This window comes from Anolis sagrei, chromosome Y (assembly GCF_037176765.1).
Source record: "Anolis sagrei isolate rAnoSag1 chromosome Y, rAnoSag1.mat, whole genome shotgun sequence".
In the NCBI taxonomy this organism is placed as follows: domain Eukaryota; kingdom Metazoa; phylum Chordata; class Lepidosauria; order Squamata; family Dactyloidae; genus Anolis; species Anolis sagrei.
Window position 1 is genome coordinate 79,004,825 of NC_090035.1, and position 23,995 is coordinate 79,028,819.

General features: G+C 43.9%; 1 protein-coding gene across 1 annotated transcript in view; it reads right to left on the minus strand.

The window, feature by feature from the left end:
* Positions 1-23,995, minus strand: part of LOC132781074 (protein Smaug homolog 2) — a 67,465-nt gene that overhangs the window by 20,903 nt on the left and 22,567 nt on the right. The window contains exons 2-7 of the mRNA XM_067461490.1: positions 18,022-18,471; positions 12,074-12,556; positions 9,007-9,249; positions 6,574-6,683; positions 3,874-3,960; positions 1,119-1,425 (exon numbers count right to left, since the gene is read on the minus strand). Coding sequence (XP_067317591.1) covers positions 1,119-1,425; positions 3,874-3,960; positions 6,574-6,683; positions 9,007-9,249; positions 12,074-12,556; positions 18,022-18,217 — 1,426 coding nt within the window. The 5' untranslated portion in view covers positions 18,218-18,471. The remainder of the gene's footprint in view (positions 1-1,118; positions 1,426-3,873; positions 3,961-6,573; positions 6,684-9,006; positions 9,250-12,073; positions 12,557-18,021; positions 18,472-23,995) is intronic.

Genomic DNA, 23,995 nt, shown 5'->3' on the forward strand with positions numbered 1-23,995 from the left:
TTCGCAACATACCCCAGTGGTCCCAACCCCCAGGTTGAGAAACGCTGGCCTAGGTGCTTAAGGACACGATACGGGTTGCTGTGGGTTTTCCAGGTTGTATGGCCATGTCCCAGGAACATTCTGTCCTGACGTTTCACCCACATCTAATCACCTTGATTAGTATTGCAAAGCCTTGCAGCTTCAAGGCCTGGCTCTTCCTGCCTGGGGGAATCCTTTGTTGGAAGGTGTTAGCTGGCCCTGATTGTTTCCTGTCTGAAATTCCCCTGTTTTCAGAGTGTTGTTCTTTACCTACTGTACTAATTTTAGAGTTATTTTTAATACCGGTAGCCAGATTTTGTTCGTTTTCATGGTTTCCTCCTTCCAGGCAGGAAACAATCCCAAGAAAAGATTCCCCCAGGCAGGAATCAGCCAGGCCTTGAAGTTGCAAGGCTTTGCAGTGCTAATCAAGGCTGTCAATGGCAATATTCACACTTGTCTCCAACAGACAAGAGTTCTTTCTCCCACCCTGGACATCATTCCACAGATATGTAAGCCTCATTTGCCTAGTTTCCAACACATCTCACAACCTCTGAGGATGTCAGCCATAGATGTGGGCGAAACGTGAGGAGAGAATGCTTCTGGAACATAGCCAGACAGCCCGGAAAACTCACAGCAACCCAGTGATTCCGGCCATGAAAGCCTTCGACAATACCTTTCTGATGTTGTTTGTTACTTTGCAAGGCACTGAATATTTGTCTGTTTTTGTAACCACTCTGAGTCTCTTTTGGGAGAGAGGTGTGGTCTAGAAATAAGGTTTATTATTTTTATTGTTGTTGTTTTTGTTGTTGTTGTTAAGAGTGTAGATGCTCACCAAAGTACAAATCCCAGGATTACATAGTACTGATCTATGACAATTAAATTACAGGTGACATCCCTCAAATAGGAGCTCCAGGTGCAGCTTCCCCTTTTGCTCTGGCTTTGCATGAATATTACCATATTACGCAAATCTAGTGCACACCCTAATTTTTGCAAGATGATTTTGCCTAGAAAAGGTGAGCGTTAGATTTGAGTAAACTCAGAATGCTAGTATGATACTCCCATTGGCTGCTTTACCCATGATCTCAACCGTAAGGCCTCACCTTTGCCCATCACCCGGGTGAATTGCCCGGGGATGTCCCCTTCGGCGATAGGCGCGGCGCCCGACTCCCCGTCGCAAGGGGAGCCCGTGGCAGGTGGGAAGGCATCTGGGGTCGGCTCCTTGTCCTCGGGCCCCCCGCTTTTCTCCAGGCCCAGGGCAGGGGCCCCGTGAGGCTGTTCCGCTGCCAGCGGCGGGCCCTCCTTGGATGCTGCCGTGGCCTGCAGGGCATGGAAGGCTTTGATGGGGGTGATGACGATCTGCTGCAGTTCTTGGAGAGCATTCCACAAGTTCCCGCCTTCCAGGATGTCCTGCCAGAAACAAAGGAATGGGAGAGGAGGGCAGAAAGAAGAGAGTCAGAACATGCTTTGTGATCACCCTAGACTTCTTGGCCTACTAGGGTCCACCTCCCACTATTAATTAATTTGTTTATTTTTTGTTTATGTTATTTATATTAATTGTTTTGTATTTATTGTTTTTGTTATTGCCTTTGTTTACTGATGTACTGTGGGCTTGGCCTCATGTAGAAAGCGAGTGGAGAGGGGAGGCCTGGTCTCTGAGAGGTCCCCTCTTTCTATCTTGTGGGGTTCCTCAGGAGGCCATTCTCTCCCCTCTGTTGTTTAACATCTATATGCGACTACTTGCTCAGCTGGTCCGAGGTTTTGGGCTTGAGTGTTATCAGTACGTCGATGACACTCAGCTGGTGCTGAAGATGGAAGGTCGACCGGACTCTGTACCCGATTGTTTCCATCAATGCCCCAAGGTCGTGACTGGATGGCTGCGTGCCAGCAGGTTGAGGGTGAATCCAGCAAAGACGGAGATCCTATGGGTGGGTCAACTGGGCAGGGGGGATATCCAGGTGCCTACCCTGGATGGCGAGGTGCTACGCCCATCATCATTGGTCAAGAGTCTGGGAGTCCTTTTGGACCCTCTGCTGACGATAGAGGCCCAGGTCTCTGCCGTGAGCAGAACCGCCTTCTTTCACCTGCGGCAGGCTAGATGGTTGGCTCCCTACCTGTCCAGGGACGACCTAGCTACGGTGATCCAGGCCACAGTCATCTCAAGACTGTAACGCCCTCTACATTGGCCTTCCTCTGTCAGTGATCCAGAAGCTCAAGCTGGTACACAATGCAGCTGCTCGGCTTCTTGCGGAAATCCCGATGAGATGCTACATAACACCAATCTTACTACAGCTGCATTGGCTCCCAATTGAGCACTGGATCACTTTCAAAGGGATGGTACTCACCTTTAAGGCCTTGCATGGTCTGGGGCCAATGTACCTGAGGGACCACGTCACCCCCTACCAACCCCAGAGATCCCTCCGTTCTGAGGACCAAGAGCTATTGGAAATTCCCAGTGTCAAGACCTTGTGCCTAAAAGCAACCAGATGCAGAGCCTTCACAGCAGTGGCACCATCGCTCTGGAATACTCTGCCACCTGAAGTCCGTGCCTTGTGGGATTTACCAGCTTTCCGCAGAGCATGTAAGACATACCTGCTTCAACAGGACTTTGGTTTTTGATATTGCTGTTTTTAAATTGTGTTAGATTTTAGCCATTGCTGTAAGCCGCTCTGAGCCCCAGGGGAGTGGCCACATAGAAGTTCAAATGATAAATAAATAAATAATAAATGTAAGCCGCACCGAGTCCCTTGGGAAGATGGTAGCAGGGTATAAATAAAGTTTTATTATTTATTTATTTATTTATTTCCCACATTTGTACCCCACCCTTCTCACCCCGAAGAGGACTCGAGGTGACCTGACAATAGGTAGTGATTAAGTGTCAACACATATCAATCCAAAAATAAACAAATACAATTTAAATCCAACCATTAAAACATTGGGTTGTTGTAAGTTTTTCGGGCTATATGTCCATGTTCTAGAAGCATTCTCTCCTGACGTTTCTCCTGCATCTATGGCATGATGGCAGGCATCCTCAGAGATTGTGAGGTCTGTTGGATACTAGGAAAATGGGATTTATATATTTGTGGAATGATGTCCAGGGTGGGAGAAAGAACTCTTGGCTGTTGGAGGAAAGAGTGAATGTTGCAACTGGCCATCTTGATTAGCATTTGATGGCCTGGCAGTTTTTAGGTGTGTTTTGTTAGTGCCTAGGGGAATCCTTTGTTGAGAGGTGATTAGCTGTCCCTGATTGTTTCCTGTCTGGAGTTCCCCTGTGTTTGAGTGTTGTTTTACTGTTATAATTTTAGTGGGGTTTTTTAAATACTGGTAGCCATATTTTGTTCATTTTCATGGTTTATAACAGGGGTCCTCAAACTAAGGCCCCGGCCCTCGCTCAGTATTCACCTAAGTCTGAAAGGACTTGAAAGTACACAACAACAACAACAACAACAACAATCCTATCTCATCAGCCAAAAGCAGACCCACACTTCCCACTGAAATACTAATAAGCTTATATTTATTAAAATTGTTCTTTGTTTTAATTATTGTATTGCTTTTTTAGGTGTTTTTTTCACTACAAATAAGATATGTGTGGTGTGCATAGGAAGTCATTCATATTTTTTTCAAATTATAATCTGGCCCTCCAACAGTTGGAGGGACTGTGACCTGGCCCTCTGTTCAAAAAGTCTGAGCACCCCTGGTTTATAATATTAGAGCCTCTGCCAAAACCTCTCAACCTCTGAGGATGCTTGCCACACATGCAGGCAAAACATCAGGATAGAATGCTTCTAGAACATGGCCATGCAACCTGAAATACCTGCAACAACCTCTGTCAAAAGTTCCCCTGCACGGTTCTCTTACCTTCTCCAGAGACTTCAACACACTCTGCCTTTCTCGCAACTTCTGGATACTCAGGGCAATTTTGTGCCTTGCTCCTTTGGTCACGTTCTGTGGGGAAGAAGTGGGAAAAGAGGGAGAAGAAAGAGGGGTGAAACACACCTGCCAGAGAACAGGAGGCATTCATAGAATCATAGAATCAAAGAGTTGGAAGAGACCTCATGGGCCATCCAATCCAACCCCATTCTGCCAAGAAGCAGGAATGTGGCATTCAAATCACCCCTGACAGATGGCCATCCAGCCTCTGTTTAAAAGCTTCCAAAGAAGGAGCCTCCACCACACTCTGAGGCAGAGAGTTCCACTGCTGAACGGCTCTCACAGACAGGAAGTTCTTCCTCATGTTCAGATGGAATCTCCTCTCTTGTAGTTTGAAGCCATTGTTCCTTGTCCTAGTCTCCAAGGAAGCAGAAAACAAGCTTGCTCCCTCCTCCCTGTGGCTTCCTCTCACATATTTATACATGGCTATCATATCTCCTCTCATCCTTTTCTTCTTCAGGCTAAACATGCCCAGCTCCTTAAGCCGCTCCTCATAGGGCTTGTTCTCCAGACCCTTGATCATTTTAGTCGCCCTCCTCTGAACACATTCCAGCTTGTCAATATCGCTCTTGAATTGTGGTGCCCAGAATTGGACACAATATTCCAGGTAAAGTGGTCTAACCAAAGCGGAATAGAGCATGGGGAGCATGACTTCCCTAGATCTAGACACTAGGCTCCTTTTGATGCAGGCCAAAATCCCATCAGCCTTTTTTTGCCGCCACATCACATTGTTGGGCTCAGGTTCACCTTCCTGTCCACGAGGACTCCAAGATCCTTTTCACATGTACTGCTCTCGAGCCAGGCCTCGTCCCCCATTCTGTATCTTTGCATTTCGTTTTTCCTGCCAAAGTGGAGTATCTTGCATTTGTCACTGTTGAACTTCATTTTGTTAGTTTTGGCCATTCGTCTCTCTAATCTGTCAAGATCGTTTTGAATCCTGCTCCTGTCTTCTGGAGTCTTGGCCCTCCCTCCCAATTTGGTGTCGTCTGCAAACTTGATGATCCTGCCTTCTAGCCCTTCATCTAAGTCATTAATAAAGATGTTGAACAGGACTGGGCCCAGGACGGAACCCTGCGGGTGGCACTCTGCTCGTCACTTATTACTATTATTAGTATTATATTGTATTACATTATAATATTATCAATATTATATATATATACACACACACAAAATATATATTATGTTATATTATATTATATTATATTATATTATATTATATTATATTATATTATAACCACAGTGCAGGAGACAAGATGGAACCGTCTTCCTGGCCCCTCTCTTTACTGATCTCAGAGCAGCGGTTGGTGCTGGTGGGGGGGCGGGGGGCTCCCAACTGATGACACTGGAGGCAAGATGCAATTGCCTTCCTGGCCTCTCTCTTCACTCTCATCTTAGTCTTTATCTTTCCCTTTCCCCTTCTCCCTTCCCGGCTCCGAATGAGCCTCTGAGCCATGTGCTCCCCTTTATATACAGCAATGGCTGCCAGTGCCGAAACCCCTCCCCTCCCCAAAGCTTCTCCCCTGATTGGCTGGGGGGGGGGAGGGCTCCCAACTGATGACACTGGAGGCAAGATGAAACTGCCTTCCTGGCCCCTCTGTTCACTCTGATCTTAGTCTTTGTCTTTCCCTTTCCCCTTCTCCCTTCCTTTCCTGGCTCCGAATGAGCCTCTGAGCCATGTGCTCCCCTTTAAATACAGCAATGGCTGCCAGTGCCAAAACCCCTCCCCTGCCCAAAACTTCTCGCCTGATTGGCTGGGGGGGGGGGGGGAGGGCTCCCAACTGATGACACTGGAGGCAAGATGAAACTGCCTTCCTGGCCCCTCTCTTCACTCTGATCTTAGTCTTTATCTTTCCCTTTCTCCCTTCCTTTCCTGGCTCCAAATGAGCTTCTAAGCCAGTGGTTCTCAACCTTTCTAACACTGTGACCCCTAAATATGGTTCCTCATGTTGTGGTGATCCCCAACCATAAAATGTGCAAATCAGGCGAGGCAGGCTTTGTGTAAGGTCAGGCCTCGCGTGAATGAGTCCTCACCTGGCCTGTGCCCTTGCTGACCAGTGAGAGTGCGAGGCAAGTGAGGGCTCCTTCACGCTAGGCCTGGCCTCGCGCAAAGCCTTGAGGGTTAGGCCAAAGACTTGGGGCGGGGCCAAAGGAGGCAGCCTCGTGACCCCTCTGAAATGACCAAACCTCTGTCACGACCCCCAGGTTGAGAACCGCTGCTCTAAGCCATGTGCTCCCCTTTATATACAGCAATGGCTGCCAGTGCCAAAACCCCTCTCCTCCCTAAAACATCTCTTCTGATTGGCTGGGAGGGGAGGCAAGGAGCCTCCCAGCCGGCTAGAGGGCTGAAAATTTCCCACTCACTTCCTGAGTCGTAACAAAAATGGCAGGGAAAGCTTTGGAAGGGCAAAGGGACTTCCGGGTTTTTTAAATGCTTTGAAATTGCTTCAAAAAGGTAACTTTAACGAAATTATTACGAATAACGAGTAATCCGTTGCGGCTCTATAGATGCCTACCATATACTGTAAGCTGCTCTGAGTCCTATTCATGAGGAAACTGGAACATAAGGCAATTAAGTCACTAAACAAAGTCCTTGTTATGAAGCTATCTCCAGAGAGGGCCTTTGAATACCTGAGATTCCAGATGCTGCTCTGTGAGTGTCATCATTTCTTCATAAGTCATTTGGGAGAAGAGGGCTGCATATTTGTGGAGGCGAAGACTCTTCAGCCAGGAAGGGACATCTGTAATGAGAGGTCAGGAGGTCAAGACGTCTGTGAGGACAAGCAAAGGTCATGATTTGCATCTTTCCAGAACCCACTCCCATTCCCACAACTGTGTAAATATGCTTCATATCCAACGCCCTGGATATTACTCTGAGCAGCATCTGAAGAAGTGGGTTGATATCCACGAATGCTCAGGCGGAATTAAAAACTAGCAGAGTCCTAAATGTGTTGCTGCAAGAGCGGAGATGATGGACAGAGATGGCCAAGGGAAACGAAATGTTCTAGAAACCCAAATTAAGTCAAACTATATATGTATGGGACACAACCTTAAGGCCACCTCAAGATAGTATCCCATGTGTATTAGGACTTAATGTGGATTTGGTATTTCATTTCTCAAGACTTTGGACTATTGATTAAGAATGATGCCCTATGTTCTCAACACAGAGAAACAACATCCTATCTATAACTGAACGTTAATAAGAAATGTGCCTGTACAGTGAATTAATGTTGGTTATGGGGGGTTCTGTGTGGGAAGTTTGGCCCAATTCTATCGTTGGTGGGGTTCAGAATATTCTTTGATTGGAGGTGAACTATAAATCCCAGCAACTACAACTCCCAAATGTCAAGATTCTATTTCCCCCCAAACTCCACCAGTTCACATTTGGGCACATTGAATATTCATGCCAAGTTTGGTCCAGATCCATCATTGTTTGAGTCCACAGCACTCTCTAGATGTAGGTGAACTACAACTCCCTAACTCAAGGTCAATGCCCACCAAACCCTTCTAGTGTTTTCTGTTGGTCAGGGGAGTCCTGTGTGGCAAGTTGGGTTCAATTTCATTGTTGATGGAGTTCAGAATGCTCTTTGATTGGAGGTACTATAAATCCCATTAGCTACAACTCCCAAATGACAAAATCATAATGTTTTGAGTGATGGTCACTCCTTGTGTTGTGAGACGTTTTGTTGCCAAATTTGGTGTGATTTCATTCATTGGTTCTTTTGTTTTTAAGGAACTCATTACGCACAGAGCATTTTTATATATACAGATTGTTGTTGTGTTGTTTATTGATGTATTGGGTCTCGGTCTCTTGTACACCGCACCGAGTCCTTCGGGAGATGGTAGCGGGTTATAAATAAAGGTTTATTATTATTAGAAACCAACACTTTCTCATTACTTTATTTTCCAGCTCACAGGACTGGGCCACAGCAACGCGTGGCAGGGGATAGCTAGTATGTGATATATATCTATAACTTCTCTAATTAATGTAATTATATATTGTCGAAGGCTTTCATGGCTGGAATCACTAGGTTATTGTGGGTTTTTTCACCTCTGCAGGAGTCTACCGTGTACCATGCAGCTGTGGACAAGTCTACATAGGGACCACCAAACGCAGCGCCCAGACACGCATCAAGGAACATGAAAGGCACTGCAGACTACTTCAACCAGAGAAGTCAGCCATAGCAGAGCACCTCATGAACCAGCCTGGACACAGCATATTATTTGAGAACACAGAAATGCTGGACCACACCAACAACCACCATGTCAGACTACACAGAGAAGCCACTGAAATCCACAAGCATGTGGACAATTTCAACAGAAAGGAAGAGACCATGAAAATGAACAAAATCTGGCTACCAGTATTAAAAAACTCTAAAATTACAACAGCAAAACAACAGAGAGGAAACAACCAGGCACAGATTAACACCTCCCAGCAAGAGATTTTCCCAGGCTCAGGCAGGCCTTCAAATGCTAATGAAGGTGATCAGTTGAAACATTCCCACCTAGCTCCAGCAGACAAGAGTCCTTTGTCCCACCCTGGTCATTCCACAGATATATAAACCCTTTTTTCCTAGTTCCAACAGACCTCACTACCTCTGAGGATGCTTGCCATAGATGCAGGCGAAACGTCAGGAGAAATGGCTCTAGAACATGGCTCTATAGCCCGAAAAAACCCACAAGAACCTAATGTAATTATATGTTTAAATGTTTATCTGTCTATGTTCTAATTATTCACTAATAAAAATGAATTGACAACGAGGTTAGGATTTCCATTTCCCACCCAAAATTGATTGAGCCTTCCTGCCTGGCAGAAAGGGAGTTGAACTGGATAGCCCTTGGGATCCCTTCCAACCCTAGAATTCTATGATTCAACAGAGGCTAGGTGGCCATCTGTCAGGAGGGATTAGGTTGTGTCTCTCTGCCTGGCAGAAGGGAGTGGGACTGTATTAGCCTTGCTGTTTCTCCCAATTTTAGGATTCTATGAGAAAGTGAGACAGGTGGCCCTCGATTCAGGAACAGCCTCCACTGCCCGCTGGTCTCGTCCAGCCTGCCCAATGATACCTTTCATGCCGCTGCCGTCCTCCTGGAAGGTATTGCGACTCCCGGGCTGCTCCTCCGTCTGTTCGCTGCCGGAAGAGGCTACGCTGCTCTGGGGCGAGAGGGGCGCGTGCTCTCCGCCAGAGATGAAGGCCGGCCGGGCGCCCATCTCCTCCACGCTCATCCACTCGCCGGGGACCTGCTGGCTGGTGGGGATGAGGGACATGGAGCGCTTCAGGGGGCTGGGGTGGATTTGGCAGGGGAAGGCTGCAACCGGAAAGATTCAGAATGAGGATCTGTTCAAAGCTCGTGGCACGAAACCACTGATGGCACACCCCACGTTCTGTATAAAAGCAGGCATGGGCAAACTTCGGCCCTCGAGGTGTTTTGGACTTCAACTCCCACAATTCCTAGCAGCCTACTGGCTGCTAGGAATTGTGGGAGTTGAAGTCCAAAACACCTCGAGGGCCGAAGTTTGCCCATGCCTAGATGATAAACAACTTATTATAAAGACTAGAAGACAATTTTGCTCACTCAGGCTGACAAAAAGGATTCTGCATGACCCGCATATCCAAGGGGAATAAATTCCAAGATCACCCCATGGATATCTGAAATTGTGGATACGAATAAGCACTGTATTTTGCCTATAGATGGGCCAGAACAGACCATAGAATCACTCTGGAGGATCTAGAAGAGCCCACAAACACTTCCTGAAGGGATATTTTTGGAGCTTGGATAGATAACTGGAGTAAGAAAGCACCACTGACTGCAGAAAATACCGTATATACTCAAGTATAAGCCGACTCGAATATAAGCTGAGGTATCTAATTCTAAACTATATTTGGGCAAAAAAGCACTGTGGACTACAGAAGATACCGTATATACTCAAGTATAAGCTGAGGTAGCTAATTTTAAACTGTATTTGGGCAGGAAAGCACTGCAAACTGCAGAACATACCGCATATACTCGAGTATAAGCCGACCCGAGTATAAACCGAGGCATCTAATTTTACCACAAAAATTGGGAAAACATATTGACATGAGTATAAGCCGAGGGCGGGAAATGCAGCCACTACTGGTAAATTTCAAAATAATAATTAACCCCCCCCCAAAAAAAATTATATTAATTTAGGCATCAGTAGGTTAAATATTTTTGAACATTTACATAAAACTGTAATTTAAGATAAGACCGTCCAACTCTGATTCAACCATTATTCTAATCTTCTTCAATGAAAGGTGCTTACGTAGCCTTCCAATAATAATAAAGAGAGTAAAATAATAAATGTAATAATAATAATAATTGAATAAAATAATGGAAATGTAATAATAACAGCAATACAGTAATAGAGTGTAATAAATGTAATAATAACAGAGTAAATAAATGTAGTAACAACAATAATAAAGAGTAAATAATAATAATAATAATAATGATAATAATAAATATAGTAAATAGAATAATAAATCACAACCTGTCAACTGCAACCTTACATGGATCTGCACGCATTATTCGAAAATACATCACACAGTCCTAGACGCTTGGGAAGTGTTTGACTTGAAATTCTGCGATACGAAATCCAGCATATAGATCTCGTTTGCTGTGACATACTGTGCTTTTGTGTCAGTAAAATAATAAATAGAGTACAATAATAAATGGACCCCCCCCCCCCATGGCACAGTGGGTTAAACCACTGAGCTGCTGAACTTGCTAACTGAAAGGTCGCAAGGTCAAATCTGGGGAGCGGAATGAGCTCCCACTGTTAGCCCCAGCTTCGGCCAACCTAGCAGTTCGAAAACATGCAAATGTGAGTAGATCAATCGGCACTGCTCTGTTGGGAAGGTAACAGTGCTCCATGCAGTCATGCCAGCCACATGACCCAGGAGGGGTCTGCGGACAATGCCGGATCTTCGGCTTAGAAACAGAGATGAGCCCCAACCCCCAGAGTCGCACATGACTGGACTTAATATCAGGGGAAAACCTTTACTTTTACCTTAGAGTACAATAATAAATATATTAATAAAGAAAATAAAAAAGTAATAATAAAATAAAAATGTAGTAACAGTGTAAAACAATGTAAATGTAATAATAATAATAATAATAATAATAATAAATAGAGTAAAATAATAAATGCAATAATAATAATAATAATAATAATAATAAACAGAATAAAATAATAAATAACTTTGACTCAAGTATAAGCCAAGAGGGGCTTTTTCAGCTTTATAGGTGTTAACCTATAAAGCTCTAAACGACTCCGGCCCTGTTTACCTCTCCGAACGTATTCTCCCCTATGAACCATCAAGACCACTAAGATCGTCTGGAGGGGCCCTGCTCTCGGTCCCACCGCCTGCACAAGCACGGCTGGTGGGGACGAGGGACAGGGCCTTCTCGATGGTGGCCCCTCGACTTTGGAACTCCCTGCCATTAGAGATCAGAACTGCCCCCTCCCTCATGACGTTTAGGAAACTAACAAAGACCTGGTTGTGGAACGCGGCATTTGACAACTGATTTAATTCTTTGCCCACATGAAAGGAGGATGATGAATGGGATTGTGATGGTGTCGGACAATTTGGCTCTTTTAACTGTGATGATAATGTTTTAATGTGTATGGTGCTGATATTTTAATCGTGTTATGAAGTGGCATTGTGTTGTTATTGTATATTCTTTGTATATTAACACATGTTGTGAACCGGTCCGAATCCCTCTTTGAAGGTGAGAGGGTCGGTATATAAAACCTCGAAATAAATAAATAAATAAATAAATAGGTCTTATACTTGAGTATATATGGTATCCATTCCACAGACACATCTCCAAATTATCAGAGTGGCAGTTTGCCAAGTCACTGTGGCAGCAACCTTGCCTGTTTTGATGATTTTGTGCATGTAACAAAGTTGGCATACTTTGAACCACCAGAAAGCAAGGGTATCACATCTCAGCCACCCATATGGCCAATTTTGGAATATTTTTGGGATTCTGGATAAGGGATGCTCAACATGTATTGGGACTCAATCTGCCAGGACATTTGTCCTCTACACATCTCCCAGGTTGAGCTTCCTAAAAAAACTGCACCTTGAGCAGTCCCAGACCAACACACCTGTGTTTGTGCTGCTCCCGATACTGTTGATGGCCGACGGCACGGAGCCCGAAGGGTGGAAGGACATGTGTCCGTTTTCCCTGGGGGGCTTCTCCTGCCAGCCGTGCCCCAGCTCTCCCAGGCCCGTGTCCGCCGGGCCCGGCCATTCATCGGAGCCTTGGCGCGAGTGATAGGCCGTGTCGGGCCGCCCCCGGCCTTGGCTGGAGTAGCTGCCAGAGAAATGCTCCTCGAGGTGGTTGAGCCAGAGGGCCAGGGAGTTGCGGTCGTCCAGCGTGGTCGCCGGGTGGATGAGGGCGTAGGAGAGGAGCTGCCTGCTCTCCTCGATGAAGCCGTTGCTCTCGATGGAGTAGGCCAGCACCTTCTGCAAGAGCTTCATGTACTCCGACTTGGCGTCTGCATTGCCCGGCTGGAGAAGGGGCAGGTGGGAGAGGAGCAGGGAAACCACTTTTTCCTTTGGCTCCTGGTGCCACTGGCTGATGACAGCTGTTAGGAAAAGGAAAGTGGGTCAGGCAGGTATTTAACAAATCGGAATGGCTGACAACGATGTACAGGTGATACAGGAAACCTCTCTACATGCCTTTGGAGAGGGACCCACAGTATTTCTCATATTGGACTTCCTCCCACCTTATTGAAGGTCTAACTCCATTGTTCCGTTCCCTATGAGCTCCTCCCCCACAAATATACCTTTTTCATTGCTATCTCATCCAGAGTTTTATCATTTTATGTTGTGCATTTGGCCCGCCCACTGTCTTTGATTTACAGTTAAATATATTTAATTGAAATTACTTAAACCGTCAAAACAGCGAAAGAGTGAGAACAATACCATTATAGGAAAGAAGAGAGAGAGAAAAAGAAAAGAAAGAAGAAGAGAGAAAAACAAATATTAAAAATAAAAATTGATTTCCATTCCATCTTCTTGGTTAGTGTCTTTTCTTTTAGTCCAAACCTTTTAAAATTAAAATGTTTATTTTAGTTACTGATTCTTCAGATTTTCCAGATAGTTGTGAAAGAGATCCCAATTTGTCCTTTTTAATATATTTCCCATATTCTTCTTCTTAAAAAAAATTGTCCATGTTTTTTATTTCTCTCATTTTATCCAACCACAGTTTGTTTTATTAAATTTTATTAAAGTTATATATAAATACATAGAGGGAGAACAATATATAGCAGATAGTGTAGTAGGAAAAGTACAGGGGAACCCTCTTGTTGGTCGGTCTCCCAAAGAGTATAGGGGGGGAAGGTAAGGTAAGAAAGGAGGTGGGTAGGGAAGGGGACATAGGGGAGTGGCGAAGGGGACGGGGGGGGGGGGGAGGATTGGAAGGGGGTTGGTAGGTTGTGGGGTAGTTAAAAACAATGAACTTCCTTCTATTCGATGAGGATATATATATATATATATATATATATATTCAGTTTGATTTCTTTAGCGCTTCTTCCTTCCTTGTGACACTGTTTTTGTGATTTACTCTCTTTTTTGTTTTGTTTTATTTGTTTATTTGTTTGTTTGTTTGTTTGTTTTTTCCCTTTTTAATAAATGATATCCATTTTCCATTTCTTAAGGAAGACCTTTACCGGATCCCAATTCGTAGGTTTATTTGGAATGCCATGGTTTGGTGTTATCCAATAAGTCAGTTCATCCATGGTCATTATATCAAGGATTTTGTTAAGCCAGTCTTCTCGTTGGGGGGCTTCTCTCTGTTTCCATTTTTTAGCGTATACAATACGTGCTGCTGTGATTAAGTAATGGAATAGTTTGTCGTTGTTTTCCCCCCCCCATAATATCATACATTTCTAGGAGAAAAAATTCTGGTTTGTTTTCTATTTGTATTCCTAAGATCTCTTGAATATCTTTTTGAATCATTGTCCAATATCTTTTAGCTACGGGGCAGGACCACCAAATGTGGAAGAAAGTCCCAATCTGGTGTTCGCACTTCCAGCACTTGTTTGAAGCGTTTTTATAACATTTTGAAATTATTTGGGGTGTCAGGTACCATCGATGGATCATTTAGATGATAGTGTATTAGTGATATGTTGTTTTTTGTCGTTGTAGTTTATTGTGAAATATGTTTTTTATATGTTGTACACCGCCGCGAGTCGCCCTAGGGCTGAGAGCGGTGGTTAACAAATGCAGCAAATAAATAAAATAAATTTTGACAAGATTTTCCTTCAATTCATATGAGTAGGTTAGTTTCATTCTTTGGTTCCAAACTTTCTCCCATTTATTCAGTTCTATTTGGTGGCCTATATTTTGGGCCCAAGATATTCTGGGTTTTTTTTTTAGAAGTCTCTTTTTAAATTTTTTTGCGTTTCTTCATAAATTTTTGTCCAATATTTAGATGCTATTTTACACGTCACCACATATGATAAAAAGAACCAACTTGCTCATGACATTTCCAGCACTTGTCTGATACATTTTTATACATATGGGCCAATTGTTTAGGTGTGGTATACCACCTGTGGAGCATTTTTAACCAATTTTCTTTTAAGTCCATTGCATAAGTATACTTCAGTTTTTTGTTCCACATTTCTTCCCATTCTCTTATATGAATTGGTCTTCTTAAATTTTGAGCCCATTTGATCATACAGGATTTAATCTGTTCTTTTTCGGTTAACCAAATCAATAATACATTATAGATATTTGATATTAATTTCTTCTCCAATTTTAATGTCTTATCCCATCTTGATTCTTCCCAATCAAATCCCAACTTTTTATCTTGGTTATAATAGTCTCTAATCTGTAAATAATGCAACCATGTAATGTTAGGAAATGTCTTTTTAAAAATCTTCGTGGAGTTTCATATTATTTGATTTTTTAATTAATATATCTCTATAAGTTGGCTATTTTCGCTGTAATGTATCGCTGGGCTTGACCTCATGTAAGCTGCTCGAAGTCCCCTTTGGGGAGATGGTGGCGGGGTATAAATATTATTATTATTATTATTCTTATTATTATTCTTATTACTACTATTACTAGCCGTCCTCTGCCACGCGTTGCTGTGGCCCAGTCTGGTGATCTGGAAAATAAGGTAATGAGAAAGTCTTGGTATCTAATATATGTAATGTCTTTATGCTTTCTTGCTGTTTCTTTGCCAGTGTTGATGTGGAGATTGTCTGGTTTGTCCACCCTGGAACATGCAACATATCACTGTCCTTCTTTAAGGGTCCCTTTCAAATCTATAATACTATAATATGAGAATGGGGGACAATGCCTGGCTCGGGAGCAGGACATGTGAAAAAGATCTTGGAGTCTTTGTGGACAGCAAGTTAAACATGAGTCAACAATGTGATGTGGTGGCAAAAAAAGCCAATGGGATCTTGGCCTGCATCAATAGGAGCCTAGTGTCTAGCTCTAGGGAAGTCGTGCTCCCCATGCTCTATTCCGCTTTGGTTAGACCACACCTGGAATATTGTGTCCAATTCTGGGCACCACAATTCAAGAGAGATGTTGACAAGCTGGAATGTGTCCAGAGGAGGGCGACTCAAATGATCAAAGGTCTGGAGAACAAACCCTATGAGGAGCGGCTTAAGGAGCTGGGCATGTTTAGCCTGAAGAAGAGAAGGCTGAGAAGATATTTCTGTGTACGAACCCACACAATCTCTTCGATCATCTGGAGAGGCCCTGCTCTTGCTCCCACCTCCTTTGCAGGCGCGATTGGTGGGGACGAGGGAGAGGGCCTTCTCGGTGGTGGCCCCTTGACTCTGGAATTTACTCCCTAAGGACATCAGACTTGTCCCAACGCTGGCAGTCTTTCAGAGGAGCCTGAAAACATGGTTGTTCCAGTGTGTCTTCCCAAAATAAGGAAAACTCTTAGCAATATGTCCTCAAATGCACTTTAGTATTGATTTAGGATTGTCTGCTGCCCTCATCTTTCTCTGAAAACCCTATCCTAGTTTACCCTACCTTGTTTATGCCCAGCATTTTAAATTTTAATTATTACATTTGGCCCGGCCATAGGTTTCAAATGCTGTATGTTATTTATTGTTTACTGCTTATTGTGTATTTTTTTGGTTTTGAGTTTATTTTAACTGTTTTGTATTGATTATTTGTTATTGCCTTTGTTTATTGATGTGCTATGGGCTTGGCCTCATGTACGCCACACCGAGTCCCTTGGGAAGATGGTAGCGGGGTACAAATAAAGTATTATTATTATTATTATTATTATATGATAGCCATGTATAAATATGTGAGAGGAAGCCACAGGGAGGAGGGAGCAAGCTTGTTTTCTGCTTCCTTGGAGACTAGGACGCGGAACAATGGTTTCAAACCACAAGAAAGGAGATTCCATCTGAACATGAGGAAGGACTTCCTGACTGTGAGAGCCGTTCAGCACTGGAACTCTCTGCCCTGGAGTGTGGTGGAGGCTCCTTCTTTGGATTCTTTTAAACAGAGGCTAGATGGTCATCTGTCAGGGGTGCTTTGAATGCAATATTCCTGCTTCTTGGCAGAATGGGGTTGGACTGGATGGCCCAGGAGGTCTCTTCCAACTCTAGGATTCTAGGATTCTAAAACTAGAGGGTGTTAGATGGCCACTTGGTGGTGTGGGGATGGAGGTTAACTGAATGCTATGGCGTTCACATAGATTAGTGAGATCCGATTGAACTTGTGAGGACACGGATGCCTTACTAGTGGCTCACTGAAAAGAGACAGATGCCACACGGTAATCACTGTCAATATTTATCTTTTATACACACTTAGGGTCCTGTTCAAAGTGGAGGAAGCAAAGGTATATTCCTATATTTGTCACAAATCCATATACATTGAGAACGTAGCAAATCCAGACAGCGCTGTTCTTAAAACAGGCATGTTCTTAAAACTGTGAGTAGCTGCAAGTGTAAATAGAATCATAGAATCAAAGAGTTGGAAGAGACCTCCTGGGCCATCCAGTCCAACCCCATTCTGCCAAGAAGCAGGAATATTGCATTCAAATCACCCCTGACAGATGGCCATCCAGCCCCTGTTTAAAAGCTTCCAAAGAAGGAGCCCCCACCACACTCCCTCTGGGGCAGAGAGTTCCACTGCTGAACTGCTATCACAGTCAGGAAGTTCTTCCTCGTGTTCAGATGGAATCTCCTCTCTTGTAGTTTGAAGCCATTGTTCCATGTCCTAGTCTCCAAGGAAGCAGAAAACAAGCTTTCTCCCTCCTCCCTGTGGCTTCCTCTCACATATTTATACATGGCTATCAAATCTCCTCTCAACCTTCTCTTCCTCAGGCTAAACATGCCCAGCTTCTTAAGCCGCTCCTCATAGGGCTTGTTCTCCAGACCCTTGATCATTTGAGTCGCCCTCCTCTGGACAAGGGTTAGAAAAACAGAAAATCAACAATATCCAACAATATAAGACTCAATAGCAATGTGATTCTTCCATGTTCTTGTGTATTATTGTCTACTTATGAGTTATATTAACTGTATTGTTTATTTTGTTTATTGCTTGTTGTTTTTGATGTGTTGTTGGGCTTGGCCTCATGTAAGCCGCTCCGAGTCCCTTGGGGAGATGGTGGCGGGGTATAAATAAAGTATTATTATTATTATTATTATTATTATTATTAAATTATTATTATTAAACTTTATTTGTACCCCGCTAGCATCTCCCGAAGGACTCGATGCGGCTTACAAAGGCCAAGGCCTCAAACAACAACAGACAATAACAATACAATGCAAGCAAATTAAAAACAAGCAATAACAAAAAGAAAACATTACACTATTATGCAATTATTATTATTATTCAGGGGGAGAACACCTGTCTGGAAAAAAATGCAGCAAACTGATGCGTCCTCCTGCCTTCATGTCCTTTTTGTGGACTCAACGGAGCCCCGTCAGATGAGATTATTTTGATCCAATCTTGCAAAATGTTTGGTCAGACACCTAGCAATTATTTCTACACAAACAGGCTGCTTAGATCCAATCTTCCGGGTATGAAAAGGTTAGCTTTCGGAAGTGGACGTCCGTCTTACCTGCGTTGTTGGCCTCGGACTCCAGGACGTGGATCTCGGTGCAGTCTGCCAGTGAGTGCTCCAGGCACAGCTGCAGAAAGCGGGCTTGGGTGCGAGAGATGCGCTTGAGGAGGGAGAGCAGGGCCACCGTCTGCTCGCATTCGTTCCAGCCTTTGAACCATCCCGTCAGGATGCCCACCTGGTCCCGGAACATCATGGTGCCTGGTGTCTCAGGGCTTCGTGACAATTTGCCCACAGCAAGAGTCAAGGGAAGCGCAGGGGCGGGGAAACCCCTCACATGTTTTCAACTTCAAGTCTTGGGGTTTTGCAGAAGGGCACACACCAAAACGCTGGTCTCCCTGTTAGCAGGCAAACAGGATGGCATGGAAAGGCAGGCTTCACGGTTGCAAAAGGCTGGGTCTCTCTGGGTTCCTTGCGATTCCTCCGCTTTATCAGGCAGCTTCAGATCCCCTTGGAAGAGACAATGCAAGCCAAGAATTAGGATGATAAAGTCCCATACCACTGAACTCCCCAAAAGTACACTGCTCTTAAGGCTGCACTATTTATAATGCAGTAGCAAGGTGCGCAGTAGCACACGGTGGCGCGGTGGATTAAAGCGCTGAGCTGCTGAACTTGCTGACCAAAAGGTCGCAGGCTCGAATCCAGGGAGCGGCATGAGCTCCCACTGTTAGCCCCAGCTTTTGCCAACCTAGCAGTTTTGAAAACAGCAAATGTGAGTAGATCAATAGGGAAGGTAACAGCACTCCATGCAGTCATGCCAGCCACATGACCTTGGAGGTGTCTATGGGCAATGCCGGCTCTTCGGCTTAGAAATGAAGATGAGCACCAACCCCCAGAGTCGGACCCCCAAAGTGCTGATCCAGCAGTCACCAGCCAACCCCTCTCCAATGCCACAGATACAGCTTAATGGTGTCACATTAGAAAATGTTGACCATTTCCGCCACCTTGGCAGCCACCTCTCCACCAAAGTTAAAATTGACACAAAATACAACACTGCCTGAGCTCTGTGAGTGCAGCATTCTTCCCAATGAAGCAGCGAGTGTTTGAGGACCGGGACATCTGTAGGGAGACCAAGGGGTTTGTTTAAAAAGCTATTGTCCTCCCAACCCTGCTATATGCCTGCGAGACGTGGACTGTCTACAGACATCACATGCAACTCCTGGAACGATTCAATCAGCGCTGCCTCCGGAAAATCCTGCAAATCTCTCGGGAAGACAAGCAGACAAATGTCAGCATGCTGGAAGAAGCAAAGACCACCAGCACTGAAGCGATAGTCCTCCGCCATCAACTCCGCTGGACCAGCTACGTTGTCCGGATGCCCAAAGATCACCATCTCCCAAAGCAGTTGCTCTACTCTGAACTCAAGAACGGAAAACAGAATGTTGGAGGACAGGAAAAGAGATTTAAAGATGGGCTCAAAGCCAACCTCAAAAACTCTGGCATAGACACTGAGAACTGGGAAGCCCTGGCCCTTGAGTGCTCCAGCTGGAGGTCAGCTGTGACCAGCAGTGCTACAGAATTTGAAGAGTCACGAATGGAGGGTGAAAGAGAGAAACGTGCCAAGAAGCCAGAAGCCAACAACAGAAGCGATATCTAGTTTCTGGTTTGGACCACTGTTGCACTTTTTTGGAAAGGAAACTGAGGCTTTTGGGTGTAGGGATTCCACATCCGCAACACTTCTAGTGGGTTCTAGGAGTCCTCTTGTGCTATTTGGGGATGCACATGCAAACATTTGAGGAGTTCCACGTGGCTTTCCACAACCCTGGTTAGACAGAATGCCAAACTTTGGTCTAGACTAGTGTTTCTAATACCACAGTCCCTTAATACACTTCCTCATGTTGTGGCGACACCCAACCATAACATTATTCTTGTTGCTACTTCATAACTGTCATTTTGCTAATGTTATGAATGGTAATGTAAATATCTGATATGCAGGATGGATTTTCATTCACTGGACGAAATTTGGCACAAATACCCGATATACCCAAAAATTGAATACTGGTGGGATTGGGGTGGGGGGGTGGGGGCTGAATTTGTCACTTGGGAGTTGTCGTTGCTGGGATTTATAGTTAACCTATAATCAAAGAGCATCCTGAACTCCACCAATGATGGAATTGAACTAAACTTGGCACACAGAATTCCCTTGACCCACAGAAAATACTGGAATTTTTTTCATCGTCATTGACCTTGAGTTTTGGAGTTGTAGTTCACCTACATCCAGAGAACATTGTGGGCTCAAACAATGATGGATCAGGACCAAACTTGGCACAAATACTCAATATGCCCAAATATGCACACTGGTGGAATTTGAGAGACTCTGACATTTGGGAGTTGTAGTTGCTGGGATTTATAGTTCACTTACAATCAAAGAGCATTCTGAACCCCACCAATGGCAGAATTGGGCCAAACTTGGCACACAGAACCCACATGACCACCAGAAAACACTGTTTTCTGGTAATCTTTGGCAACCCCTCTGTCACCCTTCGCAACCCCTCAGGGTCCCAATCCCCAGGTTGAGAACACACTGGTCCAGTCTGAATTCAGGTCTGTCTCCAGAGGAAGAGAAGAAAGCATTAGGTTTATGCTTATTGCAAAACGAATGCAAATTAATGTGAACCTGATGGCACAGCATGCCCTGTGCTTTAACAACAACAGTAAGAAAAATAAAAACAAAAACCTTCCAGACCAATCTGTTGTATGGCAATACAAACAAACCAGGATAAATGGGCCTTGGCGTTTTCAGCATGTGTTTTCTGTGGTTTGCTCCTCACTTTTTATAATAATAATAATAACAACAACAACAGCAACAACAACAAATATAATTATATTACAATATTATAATGTTATAATTATATTATAATAAAACTCGGACACGATATGAGGATTTAAAGACTGAACTACAAAGACTCTGGCCCCATTGGTGATCGGCACACTGGGTGCAGTGCCTAAAGACCTTGGCCTGCACTTAAACACAATCAGTGCTGACAGAATTACCATCTGCCAGCTGCAGAAGGCCACCTTACTGGGATCTGCACCCATTATTCGCCGATACATGACACAGTCCTAGACACTTGGGAAGTGTCTGACGTGTGATCCAATACAACAGCCAGTAGAGTGTCTGCTGTGGACTCATCTTGTTGTGTTTCTAATGATGATGATGATGATGATGATGATGATGATGATGATGGATCGCCAATGTCGCAATCCCAGGTGACAGCAGGATTGCAGAAAAACAACAGGAAAAGCTGACACGATATGAAGATTTAAAGATCGAACTGCAAAGACTCTGGCACAAGCCAGTCAAGGTGGACCCAGTGGTGATTGGCACACTGGGTGCAGTGCCTAAAGACCTTGGCCTGCACTTAAACACAATCAGCACTGACAGAATTACCATCTGCCATCTGCAAAAGGCCACCTTACTGGGATCAGCACGCATTATTCGCCGATACATGACACAGTCCTAGACACTTGGGAAGTGTCTGACGTGTGATCCAATACAACAGCCAGCAGAGTGTCTGTTGTGTTTCTAATAATAATAATAATAATAATAATAATGGATCGTCAATGTCGCAATCCCAGGTGACAGTAGGATTGCAGAAAAACAACAGGAAAAGCTGACACAATATGAGGATTTAAAGATCGAACTGCAAAGACTCTGGCACAAGCTAGTCAAGGGGGTCTCAATGGTGATGAGCACACTGGGTGCAGTGCCTAAAGACCTTGGCCTGCACTTAAACACAATAAGCGCTGACAGAATTACCATCTGCCAGCTGCAGAAGGCCACCTTACTGGGATCTGCACGCATCATTCGCCGATACATCACATAGTCCTAGACATTTGGGAAGTGTCCGACATGTGATCCAATTCAACAGCCAACAGAGTGTCTGCTGTGGACTCATCTTGTTGTGTTTCTAATAATAATAATAATAATAATAATAATAATAAATCTTTATATCCCGCTTTTCTCCCTCACGGGACCCAAAGCGGCTTACGACATATTAAAATCATATAAACAACAATCCAAATACATCGATAATAAGTATAAAATGTCATAAAACAACAATTAAAACAATAATATACATTTAAATTCTAGTGGCATTATGCCAGGTCATATTGCACTTAGTTCCAGTCCATAGACATCAGGGTGTTTCTTATCACTCCAACTTTATTTTTACTTATTTTTTTATTTATTATTTATTTATTTACTGCACTTGTAGACCGCCGTTCTCAGCCCTAGGGCGACTCACGGCGGTGTACAACATATAAAATCAGGAACAGTTACAACATAAGCAATATCACAACAACAATAAACACATCACTATCCATAATACAATTACACTAAATCATTCGCGACATCTCAACATTGAATCACAATCCAGATCTCGTTATCCATGTTCCGTTTTTGCTTTCATCCAACTCAGAAATGTAGAATTCCAACACAAAATGTACCCTTCGTTCACACATTTTATCTCTGAAGGACCTTTAGAAACATCTGGGGAGGATCGGCATCAAATGTGAGGTTGGAAACCTACCAACACCTCCTCTGTATACACCGAAGGAGTCATGTGGAAGTTAAAAGAGATGGAAAAAACCCACCACCACCACCACCACCAACAACAACATAATAATAATAATAATAATAATAATAATAATAATAAACAACCTTTATTTATACCTCGCTACCATTTCCCCTAGGGACTCGGTGCGGCTTACTAGAGGCCGAGCCCAAATACATCATAAAACATAACAACAATACAACAATAAATAACTCATGACATAACAAAACAATACAATAATGACATGACACAATTAAAAACCTGTGGCAGGGCCAAATGTAAGAATTAAAATTTTCAAATGCTGGGCATGTCCAGGGAATAAATCCAGCCTTTCTATTTTGCACCAGTTAGGATGTGACTGGGAGAATGAGGATAAACTGAGCCAATTCCCTCTGACTCATCAATGCAGCTGAAAGCATCAATAAGGAAGAGATTGCATTCGGAAGTGCATCCCTCTTATAACATTCCTCTGGATCCTGCCACAGGTTGAACAGATATCTTTGATGAAGGAGGAAGAAAAGCAGCTCTTAAGGCCATGGTTCTATTAAGGCTCTTGCATTAAAAGAAAGAGCATTTGAATTTTTTAAAAACAGAGGAAACGACTGTCTGGGTCCCTGGACGCTATAATTAGAGCTAAACTGAAGCAAACAGACTCCCCAAAGAAAACAGCCAGAAGTCGTCTGGAGGAGAAGCGAGGCAGCTGCCCTTAATTATATCTTCAAAGGAGAAAGACAACATACGACATGCCATCCATGCCACATGCGTGTGCGAGGGGGACACGCTGTTCTGAAGGTGAGGATGACAAGCGTGGGGAAGGATCGTCAAGACAAAGAGGAAGACAGCCAAGCTGGAGACTGGTAATATCTGGAGGCTCTCCTCCGCCAACACATTCGCCCTACTTAGGCATAGCTACGAATCCCACCAAGTTTGCAAAGATGGCTGCAAAATCTTGGAAGCCTGATGTTTTGCTCTTGATCCATGAGCTATAAAAGCACCAAAAAACTTGAGGAATTAGGAGTATGCCTCAGGGATGGAGAAAATGTTCCACATAAACAAGCCAGAGCTAGAACCATGAACATGGTGTCATATTCCAGTGACTCAACTTGGTAGTGGAAATATCCTCTGCAAAAAATAACATTAAATGGTGCTGGTCACTTCCCTCTCGATCTAAAGGTGGCTAGTTAAAACCCAAGTTGTTTGCTGACAGCAAAAGATGTAGAACAGTGGCTCTCAACCTTTCTAACACCAGGACCCCTAAATATGGTTCCTCAATGTTGTGGTGACCCCCAACCATAAAACTATTTTTGTTGCTCCTTTATAACTGTAATTTTGCTACTGTTACAAATTGTAATCTAAATATCTGACTGGCACAACCTGGGGATCACAACCAGACACAGTGAAGACATCTGCCCTTGCAT